The sequence below is a fragment of the Thunnus maccoyii genome, chromosome 15 (assembly GCF_910596095.1).
Source record: "Thunnus maccoyii chromosome 15, fThuMac1.1, whole genome shotgun sequence".
NCBI lineage: Eukaryota > Metazoa > Chordata > Actinopteri > Scombriformes > Scombridae > Thunnus > Thunnus maccoyii.
The window spans coordinates 27,454,462-27,473,727 of NC_056547.1; the positions used below are offsets into that span (position 1 = coordinate 27,454,462).

Sequence of the window (19,266 nt, forward strand, 5' to 3'; positions counted from 1 at the left end):
AATGTAGTTAATATATTTACCAAAAAAATAATTTCTGCTCAGGATGAGAGTCTTTAAAGCAGTATTTAGCCCATCATGGTGTACTAGAACTCTTCATTAAACCCATATTAATGGATCCATTAAGCATTAGGGCACAGGTGACACATCACAACTTTCCAGTAATCAGAGAAATCACATTATCGTAATAACATGATTTTTAACAATTAAAAGTTGTGTTATGACCAACGATGCTGTCTTATTTTAATAGAAGACACATAGGTAGATAATTGATGCATTTAATGTAACTGCTTCAGTGAACATGATAATTGGTGTCTCATGACACCAAACAGAATCCTCCTCTTTGTATTACATGTCAGTGAAAAGCCCCATGATACTGAATGGCAAATTTCATTAATGCTGAGATATTATTGCACACATACCTGTTTTCACAGTGAACTATAGTTTAGAAATGTGACTAGTGGCTTATTTTATTTATACCTTCACATTTGATATTTTTTCCTAAAATTGATAAATGAGTACACTATATTTTGAAGGAAAATTACAGCACTTCCGGTCTTAACTCTGGCCAAATTTGGCTAATTTTACAGTTCCCCACGTTTTTTTCAGCCAGTCAGTGAAATGCGGACACCCACCTCCCTCCCCCTTAAACCGAACTGTCACTTGCAGGAGGTGGACACAGTAATATGAACACCTGCACAAATTGTTTTTTTTGTTTGTTTTTTTTTAGATAATTTCATAGCAATGTATTAACTAACTGTATGTGGTAGGCCGAATTAATTTATTAATAGGATTTCTATAAATGTCTATAAATCTGCTTCCTGTCGCTTTGAGTTCTTTCTCTAATATTTTTCAGTGTCACATAACATTTCTATCACATTTCACTCTTTGTTTTTTTATTATAATACAAATCAAATAATTTTAATCCAAATTATTTGCGGCACAATCAAATGCAAGCAAAAAATCTCAATCTCACAATCCTCCAATTAAACAGATGTTTACATTGTCTTGGCCTTGGAAACAGCAGTTTGACCAAATAAAATTACAATTCAAGGTCTATTTACTAGCTTTAGTGGTTCAGTGAATGGAGTTGGCCAAGTTATCTTGGTAATGACTTGGTTCCATAGATAGGTCACATGGAGACAACTGAGCTATCTCCATGACAACTGACCAAACTGCATCTGCTGGGAAAGATGGTGAAATGCAGATGAAACATCAAGAGCACCTTGAATTAAGATTTTTTTATACTCTATAAAATCTGATTTCATCTTTGATATGGATAGCATAGCACTTTGCCTGATTACAGCCATTGTCAAAGAACTGATAAATATACCACACAAGTATGCATCAATATGTTTATTTATCATTTTCACAGTGAATATTACCTTCATGATTACTGCCTAAAAATCAAAAGTCACAGGAAACACAAATCTTCTCTATGTTAGATCTTTGTTTTCCCATTGCATTGCTGCACAAACTACTTCAGTTGCAGGCTGAAACAGACAATCAGCAAAGCAGGGAGAAGATCCATATGCAATCACAAATGTAATCATTGTGTTTAATATGGCTACAATATAGGTTCAGCACAACCCTGAGCACTGTTACAGATTAAACATACAGTATAACCCAGAGTCAACATGAACAGTTTGCTTAATCCAAACATTCTTTGCCTTCACAATGATGGTGAGGGATTTTGGTATCGGAGTAGAATCCCTTGAAAGACTAAAATGGTGGGTGTGTCCACTCTGTTAAGTAAAGATATGAGTGTTTGTTTGAAGGATGTGAGTGTAAGTTCCTTTGTGTGTCTCTCTTCCTGAAACAGGGCTAAGACTTCATATGAAAGCATTGCTTTGGTCTTAAGTACAGGATCTGTCATTATATTTGCAGCAACAACAGGCTTTGAAACACCAAAAAATAGAAAATCAAGTTCTGTGAGGTAGCAAACACATCACATTGAGAAGGAAACTTTTAAAAAAAAATTTTTAAAAAGTAATAAATATTTGAACAGACAATTTAATAAACACAAAATTTACAAAACTGGTTTTTGGACATGCTGTTCTCAAGCTATCCTTATCAAAACCAAAATCACACCTGAGGTAGACTTGTATAGATTATTGACTAGACGATTTCTGCCTTGGTCACACACAAGAAGCAATACAAAGTACAAGAAACAAGACTAAACAGCGGGACTAGGACTACATTAAAGTATTATACATGGTAGATTAGAGCCCTTTGTACTGCAGCATTAAGGTGAACTCAAGCACATAATAGAGGCGTAATGATCCTTAATGATGATCAATACTGATGCCTTTAAACATCCTTTGTGCTTTGCAATCACTGGGCTCACTCACCAGTCCACTTCACATGAAAAAGTTAATCTATTATTCTACTCATTATCATGCAGACACATAATGAACATTATATTAATACTGTGAAAAAGACACTGTAAACAGTATGTACAATAAAAACATCATAGTGATGTTTTAAAATCTAGTGCCATGTTTGCTTTGACTTAACAAAATTGTCCATGGCTATCTGCTGTGTCTGGTATCCATCAGAGCAGGACTGTTAAAAATAAATATGTCATATTATTGTTTCACAGGATGTCTCCCTTTTCTGTTCAAACATTGTTATATACAATCAATCTGATGCCCAGTGCATTCCTGAGTTTAAACTGTGATAAACTGTTTCAAATGACTTCCTTGGTGAACCAACTTTCCCTTGATCTGCTTTGTTGTCCTTTTTGTTAATTCATGATGTCCTACATATCCCAGAATGCCTTTCCAGACATCAAGAGATAAGATATTTAAAAGAAAAATTCAACATTTGGAGTATGCTTATCTTGCTTTCTTTCTGAGAGTGAGGTAAGAAAGCTCTTCCTGTTCTCCCTTTTAACTGGGGGGAAGGGGAGCTAGTCAAGCTCTCTCTCTACAGTTCAAAACACCTCTACACCTTTCTAATTAACACATTGGATCTTGTTTGATCTGTAACACAAACAGAAATGAAAAAATGGCTGTTGTTCAGCATGTTCTTGACAAACAAGTTCATCAGTCTGCCAAGTAGCTCCAAGGAACTGTGCACAGTCACTGCGCCCTGTTGTTGTTCGCCAAGAACTTGTTCCAGCATGTAACTCCTACGAAAACCATAAATTGATTTTTATTTTTCTGTTATGTACGGAACAAACAAGATATGATGTGTTAATTAATGAGCTTTAGGGCTTTTTTTTATTTTGACAAAGCCAGGCTAGCTGTTTCCCACTGCTTCCAGTCTTTATGCTAAGCTAGGCTAAATATATCTTGGCTCCAGCTTCAATCCTCTCATCTCATTCTTTGAAAGAAAGCAAAACCAGCATGTATTTCCCTAAATGTTTCACTATATTCCTTTAATGCTTTATAAGAATGTTTCAATGCTTTAAAGCTATTTGGATATGATGGCGTAGGCCAGGTGAGTGCATGTTAAGGCTGCATAACTTGCAACTTGAACCTTTTTGGCCACTTCAGCTACCAGAGAAAACAGGAATTACAGCTGGTGTTTTATGTAGCCGAAAAAATTTACGCTGTCACACTCTATTGTAGCTGAATATCTTAACATGACATCACACTGTCTATCTTTGACCACTTATCCACTTGCATATGTCAAATACAAGAACAACCTGGACCAAGAAATGCAAGGTACATCATGTTAAAAGTACAGTGGATGGAAGTCATACATAAGGCTGCCACAGTACTTGCTGCTCTATTTTGTCTGGCACATTATAACAAAGATGGCATGTACATGGCTCATTTGGCAATTGATGCCTTGGGTCTTCCGGCAACCCAAGACAGTAAAAAACTCAAACATTTATACACATTCTAAAGGAAACTATGTCAGAAAAGTTCTCCCTGAGTTCAAAAGGAAATTGCCACAGAAACTTAATGCAGGCTGAGGTTATCGAAACAGAAAAAGTAATCTTCTACTCATGATAGCTAGAAGTATTTCCATACTGCATTGCTGTTACATAGATGATGGAAATTTAGCTAAATTAAAGGTAATGCTGTGTTTTTTTCTGTGCAGTGACAATATAGTTGTGGATGTATGACATTACATTGTCAGTAAACAATTACACAGTAACAGAATTCTCAGAATTTTTCAGAAAAGTTGTGACATACTGCACAGCATATTTGCAAAGGAAGTTAAAGCTTTGCACAACTGAGTTGTATTGAATATTTCTGAATCAAAGCACGGGTGTGAAAGGAACTATTAAAGTTGTCAACTGTTCAGTCTCAGCCAGCAACAGAGAAAACTGGGAGGAAGAACAACTCTGAATAAATAGTTAATATAAAAAATATATACATTTAGCCAAGTGAAGGCTTGAGAGTTTTAGCATCAAATCATTACAAAAAACAAAAAAAATCCTTCCTTCATCACAACACCTTCCTACTGGCTCCATCTACAGCTTTCAAGTACAACATGTGAGCAAATATTTTTTTGAGGAAATCCCTGATATTATGTGTAAAAACATTCCCCCTTGATTAATACTGTTTTGCAGACAAAGCCTGCCATACAATCAACACTGGTCTTGCATATAAGTTATATTATAATGAAATGGCAACTTGGAAATTCAGATATATGTAAGAACTTCACCACTAATGGAAAAAAATATTTTCCCTGTTACATGAGTGGTGAGATAATGTTGTTAGTTGGATGTTTTTAGTGGAAAATGGCATTTGAAAGCAGCTCCCCTCAACCCCTTTGGAAAGTGGAGGTTATGGCACTTATGTTAAGCTTGTGATGGTCACTTTTCACTATCACACCTGAAAATGATATCCCATTGTAGCAGACACAAGTACTTTCAGTAAAGTATTTGGCAGCCCAGGATACGATTTTTTGTTCTTTTTACATTCACATGTTGGATTGCTTACCTCAATCGTGTAAAATGTAATAATAAAAAAGAGATGTTTGCTATGTTTGATAATCATTTAACCTCATCATTTACTTCAAAAAGATTCAACAGGGTGTAATCTTGCCAGGTCTTAGAAAGGGATTTGAACCCACAAACAAGGGTTTGACTGATATGGGTTTTTAGAAGCCAATAATTATATTCTAGACTATTTTTTAGACTGTAGCCATTTTGTTTTGTTACAACTGTCAGCATTAATACTTTTTGTTTTACACACTTTTTGTGTCAAGAAAGTTTCCCTGGAGCTTTATTCATAATGACTTCGGTGTTTGAGGTGCGCTAGCTGTCTCCATCTGTAGGCTTTAGAAGAAATATTCTTTGTGTGTTACTTATATTGTAAGGAATTAATTTTAGTCAAATATAATTACATGTCTGAAAAATCAAATAACCCTGAAGCCTAGCTAGCTAACATGCAAATCTTGCTAGCGAGCAGGAGTAACTAAAGCTATTTGGATAGAGCTAGGCGACCTAGTTACATGTTAAGGCTACACCTTAAAACTTAAATCTTCTGGGCTACTTTGGCTAATGTTACATATCAGAAAAACCAACAATTCCTTAAGGTTACACTTCCCTTTAGTAACTTTGCTCCTAAATTATTTTGTCAAGGCAGAGATGGTTGTCATAATGTGGGAAATTCTGATACAGCAAAAAATGTTTGTTATCCATTTTCCTTTAGGACAAATATTGGAACAATTTATTCATAGGAATTGTCCAATGGGTTATTTTTGTCTTTCACTCATTATATTTGCTGTCAGTTTCCCATTGTCAGTTGTATCTGTTGTGCAATTGAATATAATTACTGGAAGAACCAGTTGGAGAACCAGATTCATCCATGGGTGTGACTAAACCCTATACTGCACCCATCATGCAGGCTTCATAGACAACAGTGACTAGCTTACATTGTTTTTTGTCACCACAGTCCAATATCTGCAAACCCATCTATCAGTCAAACCTGCCCTGATGCTTTAGGCCAGAAGTTTTCAGACACCCTGTATGTGTGCAATGTTTTCAAGAGTAAACCAGCTATACTTATTGCATTTTGTAGAGAGGCTCAGCTAACAGAGGCACACATTGGACTTGATATCTGTGGCTACTACACGGCTGAATTTAAGTCAGGGGGAATGTTCTATATGTCTCTGATTGTTTCATTCCAAAGATAAGACACTTATCTAAGGCAGAAAAACAACACACAAAGAAAAAATTATTCAAAGTGGATATGTCTGTCAGCGTGCTATTGAACAACACATCACATAAATATCACAGTGATGATTCGCCACTCAATAAATAAAATCTGAGGTCGCTCTGTCTATAAGCAGTGTTCCAGTGAAAAACCTCACAGTTTCCCTGAATCGTTCACTCTAAGTTTTCAGAAAGGGTTGCATGGCTTTGCTCCTCTTCCTCATGCCTCGGTGAGGTTGCTGTTCCCTGAGAGCCAGGAGACGTAAGCTGCTGCTGCTGCTGCTGCTGTGCTTTGACCGGACAGTTGGCCACCATGTGGGACACGCTCTGGCAAAAATGGCACTTTTTGGGCTGAGGGGGCAACTGGCATTCTTTGGCATGATGGCCGGGTCCTCCGCAGTTGTAGCATCTAAAATCATGACAGGAGAGGAAATGACTTCAGTGGTGCAGTGATATTGAACAAAATTGGATTTAATAGTTTTAGGTAAAAGAAGAAGGAAAACACACACTTTACAAATCTATGCATAACCCAACTGCAGTGCATCTGAAGTGACGTGGTTGAATTCTACCACTAGAGGGCGACACACTCCCAGATTTGGTTTCGGAGTCCTTGGTCCCTTGTTAACATATCTGTCAGCATGTGTCTACATTAACTGCAGTCCCAGTGGTGGGCAGCTGTGAGGGGATTGATCAAATTGATCTCTGTCTCTCAAGGGATGTTGTATAAGGGAAACTCTGATGACCACCTTCTTAAGACATGCTTTGTTGTCCTGCCAGTCAAGCTAAAAAGGTGCATTTTGGTCTTGTTACAAAGAGTGTTAGTATATGGGCTACATATAACAGATTTACTCTGCATCACTTATTCAGACACAATCGGTTTTTGCATGTGCCTTCCTACTATTAATTCTTTGATCTTTCATGTCAGATGCACTGGTTTATGATGAAGAACCTGAGTAGGAACTTTCACTTTCTTCCAATGAAAAATGTGAACTCATTTGGTATTGTATTTTACTTGCAGCTAGGTAATAATTAATTAAAATATTTGTCCTAAATGATTGATAACACAGTATGAAAAATGTATGCAAAATCAAACATAAAATTTTCAAATTGATAATAACAATTGTAATAAATGTTATTCATGGAGCGCTCCTCAAGATATTCAAATCTACACAAGAAGTTGAGAAGACCCTAGGTAACTAAAAAAACATTAATCACACATTAAAAGCAGTTTTCAAAAAAAAAACTGACGGTAAATTAAATGAACTTTGTTACATATAGACCTTTTTCTCAGCAGACATTTTGACATGTCATCGCAGGAAAAGCGCAGGTGTAATTAATAACATTAACAATGGCTGCATTACTTGAGATGAGCTAGTTGCAGCGTCCTGGTATTGTGCATGCTGGCTCACTGGCATGGCTTCTCATCATCAATGTGATTAATTACACTTGTGCTTTTCTTGTGATCATGTAATGTGTAAAATAAAAATGTACTATATCTTCTCTTTTTATTAGCTTCTAATTTCAGCATGCCAATTTTAGGTCATTTCAACAACAGAAATTTGTAATATGATCATATTGTCACAATAGCATTCCACTGAAAGTCAATAGATGATAACTTTGAATTATCATCCAGGTCAAAGCGTTAAGTATAAATCTCCACACTGACAGATGTTGCTCAAGCTGCTATGGTTAAAACATTCACACTCCAGCTACTGTTTGTTGATCTTGCAGGTAAACTGGGTATTGTTGTCAATAAATCTATGTTGAGAACGCTAATGATCAGTTGCAAAGTGAAATCCTGTTGGTGAATTCATTAGGGCAGGAAAAATAAGGCAAGCACTGCAGCGTGACACAAAGAGGCTCGAGCCACTTAAACAGGCAGGGAAAAAAAATACATTGATTTTTTTACAATATGGACAATCTAGTTTTCTATCTGCCCTGGCTTTTCCCCTTACGGTCCACCTGAAGCTGAGCAAGTAAATAAACAGTATCAGGAGCAGTAAAAGTCAACACTCCCTGTCAAAGCATATAAATACTTTTTTCTTGCTCTGAAGTATTATGATTATGTTTCGACACAAGATTACATTGTTCATCCCTGGGTAAAGAAAAATCTCCCACCTCTCAATCTTAAAAAAACCCTTTGAAATCCTAACAAGTAACATCAAGCTCTTATTTTTCATTCAGCAGTAACACCACTTCATTCTGATGCCGTAATGTCATATTTGCTGGTATCAGTCTGTAAAAGCTGACTGAGAAAAGTTTGATTATTTGTGTTTACGGTTTAAAATATTTTTTTTTCATGTAAGAGCTCACATGTGACAGTGTTTAAGACCTGTGCCCCTCATCAAGTCATTAAAGGGGACTTTATTTTCGGCAAAACTGCAGTACAGAAATGCCAAAGATATGTTTGAAGTCATTTAAAAACAGTGTCGCTGTTACATTGTTTGTCCACAAAAAATATGTCTATCTTTGCTGCTGTGACACCATAAATTTCCCCCCTTAGGGGATCAATAAAGTCTTATCTTATCATATCTTAATACATTTTCAGCTGTAAAACGTCCTGCCTGGTACTAAATAATGAACATCGGCCGATATATATCTGGGTGTCGGCCTCAAAAATCCATTTTGAGTCAAGTTCTGATAATCTGATGAATTACTTAACTCAAGCAAGATTCATGTATCTTCATATTGCTATAATACTCTGCATAAATAAATGGTAACTAATGGCTACCTGCGAGGTAGGAAAAGCACATTTAATCTGACACATTACAGCAAGCTTTGGTCAGCTGTACATGAACAGAACTGGTGTGAATTCACAGACTGTTGAGGAAAATAACTGGCCGATAACAAATCCCATGAACAGACCAAAACCAACCATGAACAGACCAAAACCAACCATGCAATTTTTAACCCTAAATATTTTTTAAGTCAAATTTGGTCAATTTTTGTATTTCAAAGCAGTAAAAACATCTTTGTTTTCACCTGAAATTTTACGACTTTTCCTAAATTGACCCAGAAAACAAAAGTGGAAATATTTCAACTGTTATGCATCTTTGCACATGCATTCTGAGTTAAATTTAACCCGTATTTATTCAAAAATGTATTCTTCATATTCTGTAAAATTAATTGTAATTATTTTACGTTCTCCTGTTTTAGGTAACATAGGATCATGATATAGTTTCATTAAGGATTAATCTAATGAGGTGTTTATGAACAAAAAAATAGATTTGTGGTTCAGAGATTTGGTATAAAGACTTATTTATTAGAAGATACTGTGAAAAGTCAGAGTATGAACAGTATGTAAGGGTTAATATTTTCCGACTATCCTGTCCTCTCTGTGTCGCTCAGCCCCAAGCTCATTGCTTTCTAATGAAATGTAAATCTTTAAAAACAGCTCACAAATATACAGTTTCATTTTATAAAAAATCTTTTTAGCAAATGTTACTCAAACAAGAGGAAATGGTGCATTTTGGAGGACTATTGTCAGTAGCAGATTAATACACATTTGGTGCGCTAGTGAGTATTTCTGGCATAGGAAAATAAACTACAGTGTTTGTGTTTCTGAACAACAATGGCACAGATATAAGATATATCAGACAAGTGAATAGGCTCAAATAATTATCAGTTTTGGTCTTTTCATGAGATTTTTTGGCAATAAGAAAACTACAAAATATCACCAGTATTATGCATTATAACAGCAAAATTACGCCTGTGAGATACAGAATGATGAAACCCAGATCGAGCCCTGGATCATCTCACCGCTAACCACCACTTCCTTCCTCTCTCCCTCCTTCCTCCCTGCCCCCCATCAGGGCTCAGTATTGATCAGCGTGGCCACGAGGGTATGAGAGGGAGCTCCTTTGTTTCAATACTACAGTGACCTCCGAACCCTGACCCCCGCTCGCTCACCGCCCCTCCTCCCGCCCTCCCCTCCACCTCATTTGCACACCACACCCCATTGTTGCTATGGCAGTGGTGACCTCTGACCTCTCTCAGGCACCTACATCTGTTATCAATTAAATGGATAGGATCCTTTCCTCTTCTGAATACAACATTTATGTTTGGGAGCCAGTGAGAGAAAAGGGGGAACATGTGAATGCAATCAAACCTTGTATTTCAGGACAGGAAGCTGTGGTATTATTTTTATCATTGCCCGACATGATTAATGAAGTAGAACTTAATAAGATGCTATCACATTAATAACCTTGTCCGATCTTAATGACCAACAATCTACAAATTAAACTCCTTTGCAACTTTCATGTTGAACCAGTAAGATGAAGAAAGTAAGAACATCTGAGTGCAATCAAATCTTGCAGGTATTTAAAGAGAGGAAGATGTGGGGTTCATTTTATCACTGTTAGCCATGATTAATATGGTCAAATCTAAAAGATGCTATCACATTAATAGCCTCTCTGGATCTTAATTGCCTAAAATCCGCTAAACAAGTTTCAAGGACAAACAACTTGCAATTACAAATAAATTCCTCCAGTAGTATTCATTTACAAGTTAATTTATAGCTCTCAGATTTTTGATTTGTGATAAAGTGATAAACTTTGGTGAAGCTACACTGGGGCCAGAACAGAAGACAAATAGAGTGTGGGGGGTTGGAGAAGTGAAGCTTTAAATGCGAAGCCTGAAGAGATCAAACAAGCTATTGATCCAGCTCAGCCTGCTGCTCCACAAAGAGCCCACATTTAGTCAGCTCTGAACATAACTTTCAACCTCAAGAAGATAAAAAAGACATCGTTCATACAGTGCAGGTAGGAACACTGCAAACATCTCCCTCCTACCAAGACATTTTGTCTGTGATTTGAGTCAACAAGTAAAACATTTTTTTAAAAATCAGCCGTTGCACAAAAATATTTGAACTTGTTTCTGATGAAGTGTTTTCTGAAGTCAAGTTAGATTTCTCTGACTCTAGTAGCAATCAACTTATTTGTTCTTGTTTCAAGATACAAACACTCATTTCTGAAAGATTCTTGCACACAAAGATTTTTTCAGATTTTTTGTTTTTGATTATTTTGCTATGATAAAGGGGATTAATATTAATTACTTGTCTCAGTTTATGTTTTCCAACTCAGAGGACATAAGAAGACAATAAGAGTGTTTCCCAAAATTATATTTCTTTAGATTAGATGAAAATGTGGATGTCCTCCAACTAGACTTACCTGTCCCCCTTGGAGCGTCGTTTCTGGCCACCCTTGGGTCTTCTTTCGCTGCCCAGACATGGTGCTCCATTAGGTCCAGTGACCCGAACAGACTCCAGTCCTTTAGATGATTTCTTAAAGGTGAACTCAACGTCCTCACCCTCTCTGAGGCTGCGGAAGCCCTCCATGTGCAGTTTGCTCTGTTAGTGAGAGAGAGTGAGGGTCATGGGGTTTAAGCTGCTGCCACAAAATGCCAGGGTAGTGGTATAATAAACAAACTGTGTAAAAAGAACTGACAAATCAGCACCTTAAAAGGCTGTTGTCAGTAGACATGGAGATAGCTTTTACTGGTGAAAAGCTTCCTCATGGATGGTTTGTTGTAGACACAAGTTTCCTGGAGCTCATATCAAAAACCCTAAAAACGTCATGCATCACATAAAAAAAACTAAGATTGCTAAATTTTTCCATAACAACCACCATGTTTTTCCAGACTGAAAATGAAAGACCAGTGACAGCCCAGCCAGTGTCAAATCATGCGTTCAAGTTAAGAGTGCTCCACTAATTTAGCATTACATTCCTGTAACATTGTCTGACTCACAATGGACTTTTTTTAAGAAAAGAGAAAAAATTGATGCAGCTTTTGTATTCCATGCATTCGTCTTCCTTGTCAAAACCTAGTGCTTACATGTGTTATGCTAGTAGTAGCTAATGTGACCTGGAGCTGCTAGCCTCCAGCAGAGATGAGGAGTGGGATACAGAGGTCTGCTAACCTCACTTCTTTCTAACTCCACATCTCAAGATTGTTTTCATTTTCAAACTCATAGTCTTGAGCCCCAACCAATGCTGACTCAGGTGACATCACTTGAGGCAATTTATCAGATTTCACACAGCTCCCACTGGAGACACAAAAGGCTTTGTACTACTTTTGTTACATATGCAATAAAGAACTGCAAAAAGGGTTCAAAGTCCCTCTTTGAGATGTCAGTAGACTTAAACAGACAAAAACAGACAATTTTTATACCTTTTCACACCCACTTCACACCTGTTATTGGTCAGGTGTGTGGAACTGAGACAATAAGCAGGATTTGAACCTCTCTCTTAAACTCTCTTTTGTCATTCATCACACAATTACTCTTTTTTCATGTGTACAACCGAGTGCAACAGCATGAACGTCTTTAAGGTGTGCACTATTACCCCCATTTGTACGATTCATCTCATCTCGTCACTCTCTGTGACAGCAGGCTTTTGGTCATACCTTCAAGTGTGGCCATTTGGGCTTAAACACTTTTGCCTCTTGACACAGTCAGACAAACAGCCCATGATGAAGTTTGTTTGAAGCATACTGAGGCCTTTACAGTGACGTCTGAATGAAAGACATGACTATGAATTATCTATTGTTCGGCCTATAAAATTTTGAGGTTGTCTATATTGAGCTTTGCCAGATCACATGAGCAAAGATCAAGTGAACTTTGCAAGGCATACACACAGGCTTGGACACATGTTCTGCCAACATTCACCCGTAATTTACATGAATATACAGCTGAACTTACTGCTGCTTGTTAGCTCTGTCATTGTTTATTGGCATGTTAAGTCTGTTATTATGGTAGTTACTGACAAGATAAATACAGTAGTTTGGGGTCAAAAGTTGCTAGATGTCCAAGATTTGATGACAAAGGTGCAGCTTACTTGAAAACAGATCGCACAGTTGAGACAAACTGCATAAATGTCGCATTAATAGAAACATGGAGCCATTCTGTCAGGGAATCCTCAGCTCCCTCATAAAGCTCCAATCCTGTTGACAGCCGTTTTGAAACATCAATGCTTTCGCATACCCCTCCTCCCCTCTTGTGTCTCCAACCAAGCCTCCAAAGCATTCCTAACCCCAACCCCCTCCCCCTCTGCTTCCTCAGCACCACCACCAACATGCAGCCACAGACTCTCTAAAATGAGTCCATCTGGTCAAGTCTCAAGATGACCACTACTCTGGAAGATGCTGGGAAATGACACAGGGGGAGGAGTGCATTCCTGGGATAGCTACCAGGATAGGTGGCAAGAGAAATGTAGCAAGAAAATTAACAGATTTTTCACTAATTTACTTTCAAATTGTAGTGATAAATGAAAAGAAGGAGGAACTACAGAACCACAAGGTAAACATGCACCAAAAAGCAGCTAAGGAACACATTCATTTCAACATTTTTCCAAACAAAGCAGAACCAAAGGTAGCAATCACTGTAAATAATATTTATGTGCTGAAAGTACATTTTATTGTAAACAACGGGTCCTTTGTCTCAGTATGGTCTACTGCTTTCTTGTTATGTCGCTCAGTATGTTGAGCTCACATAAATATACTCCATATTTCCTTGCTATATGCTTTTTTTATTTTCAACTACATAAAACACAAAGATAAAATTTCTGCAAAGACTATTTTGAGGATAATGGTTTGTGCTTAATTGAGAGATCTTTAGTGTTGTAATGTTAACAACTGTGATCTTTCTACACTGAAATTTACAGAAATCTCTAGTTTCTGGGCAGTATAACTCAATGCACTGCAGCTAAAAAAACAGAAGCAAATAGCCAAAACACTAGTACATATATAAGATCTTCACAAATGTGACAATACATAGTTTTAGTATCCCATGGAAACTTCTGTTGTGTCGTAATTCACTTTTGTTATATTGTATACAACCTGCAGTGTTTCTGTGCGTGCATTGTATATCTATGCTGCATACATGTTGTCATATTGGTGGCAAAAGTTGAGCCTGGTCCAACTTTTTTGATGATCCTGCATTATTTTGCTGGAGCCTTCTGCATTAACACTTCATCTGCGCCAAATGAGAGGGCTGTGTATTTTCACATGGGTCATTTATACCCTATTTTTTCACTAATACACGGTGTAAATGTGGTTCTATCTAGGGATTGTCTTTTAATGACATTTGAGATTTTGTAGGTGACACTTTAAATCCTGCTCATGCTAACTATCCAAGTTTCTGTTTATTCCAAACTAACAATAATCATTAAATGCATCATGCTGTAGGGTTCTTCCAGGAAACACAGATGGTGTTTTAGAGGAGAAAATGTAAAAGCTTCCCTGGCCTGAACACAGCTTTAGCCACTACAGTGTTCCATAGCTGAGAGTAACAAAACGTAATTTATTATTACAAAAGCATTCTTATATCCTGTATTTCCTCCAGCCCAGTGGCTTTAATGCGTATGAAGCCACAGCTGACTGTGGAAGGCTTATCGCTGGTTGGCTTGTGGCTCGTGCATGCCGCCTGGCTGAACCCAGACAGCTTGGTGATCATTATGGGATAGGAATCCAATTCCTGACAATCTAACAACCTCGGCATTCCTGCTCACACTGTCAACAGATTCATCAACCTGTCATCCCCTGAAACTCCCCACTTCATCCAGCAGTAATGTCACAAACAACATTACTGTTAGGAATACATTTATATTCCTTCCTCTATAGATAATATGTATACTATCTAACTGCTAACATCCTCTCTCCTAAAACCTCTTTTGTTTCTATTTCCTGTTTAATTTGGCCAGAGGTTCAACTCCACATAGTTCAAAGATCTTAGAAAGGTCTAAAAATGTTCTTAATTAATTTGGTTTTTAAGATAACCGCAGATACCTTTGCAGAATACAATCCAAGACCATCAGCACTAACATGGAGCTTTCTAACTCATCATGATTTTGGATTTTAACTTTGTACAGAGCCAGGCTAGCTGTTTCCCTCTGCTTCCAGTCTTTATGCTAAGCTAGGCTAAACAGATCCTGACTCCTGTTCTGTACTTAACAAACAGACACACAGCGTTCATTTAGATCTTCTCATTGCACTTTTGGGATGACAGTGAATTTCCACTGTCCACTTAACCAACACCTCTTTGTTTTAATTATCACACACACTGTGTGCTTTTCATCATGCATTTATTGACATTTTAGGTACCATCTAAGGAATCATGTCAAACATCAGCATTTTTACTATATGAGCAAAACTAAAGATCTTCTTTTTCAATGGTTACTTTGGCTTAGCTCTAATTAAACCACACTTAATACAGTATAAATATTTGCCAAAAGCCCTTCATTGACTGTCAAACAACTGCATGATCTTGATGCTAACAAACCTTATGGCTAGTATTTAGATGCCATTAGCATTTTATTACCTCCATCTAATGAACTTTCAATGGTTATACAGTCGTTTGGCTATCATACATTTTTAATTTGAGAGTAAGAAGCTGGAAATCAGTAAGGAAAAACATCAGTGAACCTTAAAACTAAGACAATGTCTCTGCATATAGTATTATTTGCTACCAGAACCCTCAATCCTTCTGCACTTCAAATCAGCTATGTGTGACAGTCCCTATATCACTGATTCTAAGTACATGTAAAATACAGACAACACTTAAGACTAATAACCACCTCCCAAAGGAATATTGGTTTGATGCCCTTTTTTGGCTCTCAGATTAATTTCATTCAATATTTGATTGGTCATTGTAACAATAGACTACAATCTGCCATTTGATCACACCTCTGCATACCGCATTGACACCCATGTTTCACTGAGGCCCAGAACAAGCATGTAAAGAGCCCTCATTCCCTCTCTTTCATTTCATCAGATGATTTACAGCAACACAGGGGCAGGTAACCTGAGAAGTGGTCCCTGCCAAAAGGCTCCACATGGGAGGTGGGACTGAAATTCAGGAGTGGGTGGGCTCCCTGATGCTTTAATGACTTTATAACAGGAAGCAGGGCTGGATGGGGAGAGGAATGGGCCTTGTTATCTCTGTTTTAGCCTCTAACCCCTTTTAAATAGAAATGTTTGAGCCCTAAACCCCCCCCCCACACACCATATAAGTTCCACAGCAGATATATGTCTGTGAGGTAAAGTGAGTGGGAGAGTGGCGGTGCTGGCTCGGGCATGGTTGACTTTAAAATGTGTTAATCTGTAGGTAATTTTACACAAAAACCCATCAGGTGTGTTACATTCCAACAGGACTTTCATTGACAAGCTGGAGCAGCTTTCACTTTCTTCAAATAATGTTAGTTCAGGGTTTTTTTACAAGTTGAATATGTGACAGATTTTTACTTTTGATGAGATTTTTCTAGTCACAGTGATATTTTTTTCTAAATTTGGACAACTGTTTTACATTGCATGCAGACATAACATGTAATTGTTAATGTTCAGCATTCAAAAATGTAAAATAAAAATTCACAAGTCAGATGTTGTCCTTTTTTTTTTCTTGTGTATATCTGCTTTGTCGTTTTAACAGGGAATCCAAATAAAAGCCAAGCTATCCAGCCATGAATAAGAAAAAGAATGAGAATTCACTGAATTGTGAGGATTCAGTTGATTACACAAGATTGTGTGTTAAGCTGAAACAGTGGGTTAACCTGAAGAGCTTTTAAATTTGTTTGTAATTCCTGAACATATTGCTGGTAGGCTGTGTACTTTTTGTTCTTTTTGTACCTCTAATGAGACTGTAAGGTGATAGCAATGTAAGATTCATTACTTACTAGTTTGTCCAAGCGTTGTGAGATATGGAGAGTGTGTTTTAGTGCATTTTTGAAGTCACACCAAGGAGCAATACTGTTCACTCTATAAAACTAAAACAATTCACCATAATAACCAAATAATGCATCATCATTTACATTCAAGGTATGACAATAATTACCCATGCTTGAGAAATTGTGTAAGTATTTGGACAATGACATACCTTCTTTTTGGGTATTTATGGGGGTTTAAAGTGTAAGAATTGTCTTTTTTTTTTACATATTAGAGGACATTGATAGGGTTCACCCATTCAGGGTGTAAAAAGTAAAGTTTGACAGCAACTCCATCCTATTTATGTGCTGGGTTACAACAACACAACAAACTGTGTAAATATCCAAATACTTTGCCTAAAGACTGCACAAGAATGTTACTAATTCACTACAAGTGATGTGAAGAGCAGCAGCAGAGTCTCACCTGGTGGACGAACACATCTAGGGGCTGCTCCAGTGGAGCTCCGTCCCTGCTACTCATGGACAGGAAGCCAAAGCCCATCCGCACGTTGAACCACTTGCAGACGCCACTGCCCCGGGACAGAGCCGCTCCCTCCTCCTCGCTCTGCACACAGCCTCCTTTACAACAGACAGTACACACATAAAGCAATAGCAGGGGCTGTAATCCAATACTGTTCTTTTTTTTTTTTTTTTTAAATCTGATATTAGCCTGTAAAAAAACACATTCATAATTTGCCTAATGATATAATGATAGTGCTGCAGGTAACAATTATGGTCAGTGGTGATTCATCAGCAGATTATTTTCTAGATTCATTGATCAGTTTAGATTATAAAATGTCAGAACATTTTCCCTGAGCCCAGATTGAAATGTGTTTTGTCAAAACAGTCCAAATATGATTTGAATATATTCAATTTACTAACATGAAAGACTAAAAAAACATCAAATTATCCAATTTTTGCTTAAAATGATTCAGCTCTGTTTTATCAATTTATAGATTTAGAAGGATATATTCTTTAAAAAATAAATGTATTTACATGTTCAAACATACAAACAAGCCTTCAAAATACAATGTATGTTCCCTCTGTCAATATTAAAACCAATAAACAGCCAGATCTTTACAGAAGTGATGCTAAACAACATCCTTCATCTCTTACTCCATTAAAAGTTGGATTTATCAATAAACAAAAGGTTTTTGCTCTACCTGTGAAACTCTGGTTGGAAGCAGAGCCCATCCTGTCGCTCTCTGCTGCTTACTCTCAGCTTTAGATAAAGTGCTGCCCTCCTGCTCCCTCTTACACCCCCATTCTCTACCTCCACATCAACAAAAGCATGCTTTCCCCCAGACACCAAGTCATGGCAGCACTTCTGGAGAGATTTTTCTGAATAGACAACCACCCAGCCCCTCAGGAAGGAAAGAAGAAGATTCAGAACAAGACAATACAAGAGGAAGAAAAGCCAACCCTCCTTTTTGTCTGTCGGCCACCGAACCCCCCTCTTCCTTCTTTCAGAGCATCTTCAAAGGAGCTCTCCTCATACCTTCTGCCATGGTGGGAGGTTTCCACATGCAGCCTCCTGCAGAAACAGCTCCGGCCCAGAAATATATCAGATGAAATGAGTGAACTGCATGCTGGACATCCGTGCACAGTGTGTGTAATCCTCCAGGAGAAAGAATGTGTTCTGCCTTCTTCCTGCTCTCCTCTTGCACAATATGCAGAAGGCCCCTGACCCTCCTACCTCTGGTAACCCTAACCACCCCCCAGCCACACACACACACACACACACACACACACACACACACACACATACACACCACCTTTTCGGTCAAGTCCACGTGATTTCCAATCACAGATAAATCACACATGTCCAATAAGATAGGGAGCCAACACAATTGACAAACTGACCAATCAGGACTTTGGGCGATGCAGCATTAGCGTTGCACCCAAGGGCCCAGAGGGATATCACCCCGCCCACTATTACCACCACACACACACACACACACACACACACATACACACACACACACAACAAAAACCCAGCTGCAAGGCATTTAGCAGCTACTGGGCCCCGTTCTTCAAATGTGGCTTGACTAATTCAGGCTAACATGCTGTTATCAGGTTAAAATGATCTGGAGCAATAGATTCTTAAGACATAAGTCTCATCTCCTCATTGAACACACAAGTGACTATATAATGATAAACACATGTCTGTTATGATGATGTATCCTTATTAAAACATCCCAAATAGTAGCTATTACTGCTTATACATGTTTCAGCAAGTGAGTTCTGCAGCTAATCACTAAATAGGTTTTATTGTTGCATATGTCAAATCAAATGTCATATTTTCTGGCTCCACTGGTCTTTAAACAGTCAGAGTCTTTTAGTTGAGTTTATGTCTGCTGCTCAGTGTATCCCAAACTACATTTCAATTTATAACTTTTTGCACAAACCTTTATTTTGTTGTATATTTTATCATGTATGAGTATAGGTAACTCTTCATAA

At 37.7% G+C, this 19,266-nt stretch overlaps 1 protein-coding gene across 1 annotated transcript; it reads right to left on the minus strand.

Annotated features, from left to right (window-relative positions):
• Window positions 1-6,234: 6,234 nt before the first annotated feature.
• On the minus strand, window positions 6,235-18,000 carry LOC121913674 (protein lin-28 homolog A-like). Its single transcript, XM_042436417.1, has 4 exons — window positions 17,970-18,000; window positions 17,231-17,385; window positions 11,284-11,462; window positions 6,235-6,524 (listed from the first exon to the last, which is right to left on the minus strand). The coding sequence occupies exons 1-4, from the start codon at window positions 17,998-18,000 to the stop codon at window positions 6,290-6,292; spliced, it is 600 nt and encodes a 199-aa protein (XP_042292351.1). The 3' UTR covers window positions 6,235-6,289.
• Window positions 18,001-19,266: the final 1,266 nt, after the last annotated feature.

What these genes read in the sequence shown, in the direction of transcription:
- LOC121913674 (XM_042436417.1), bottom strand. Translation starts at nt 18,000, where the DNA reads ATGGGCTCTGCTTCCAACCAGAGTTTCACAG. An exon ending in TTCCAACCAGAGTTTCACAG is followed by an intron (nt 17,386 to 17,969) that starts GTAGAGCAAAAA and finishes TCTGTTGTAAAG; the next exon opens with GAGGCTGTGTGCAGAGCGAG. An exon ending in CGACGCTCCAAGGGGGACAG is followed by an intron (nt 6,525 to 11,283) that starts GTAAGTCTAGTT and finishes TCATGATTTTAG; the next exon opens with ATGCTACAACTGCGGAGGAC.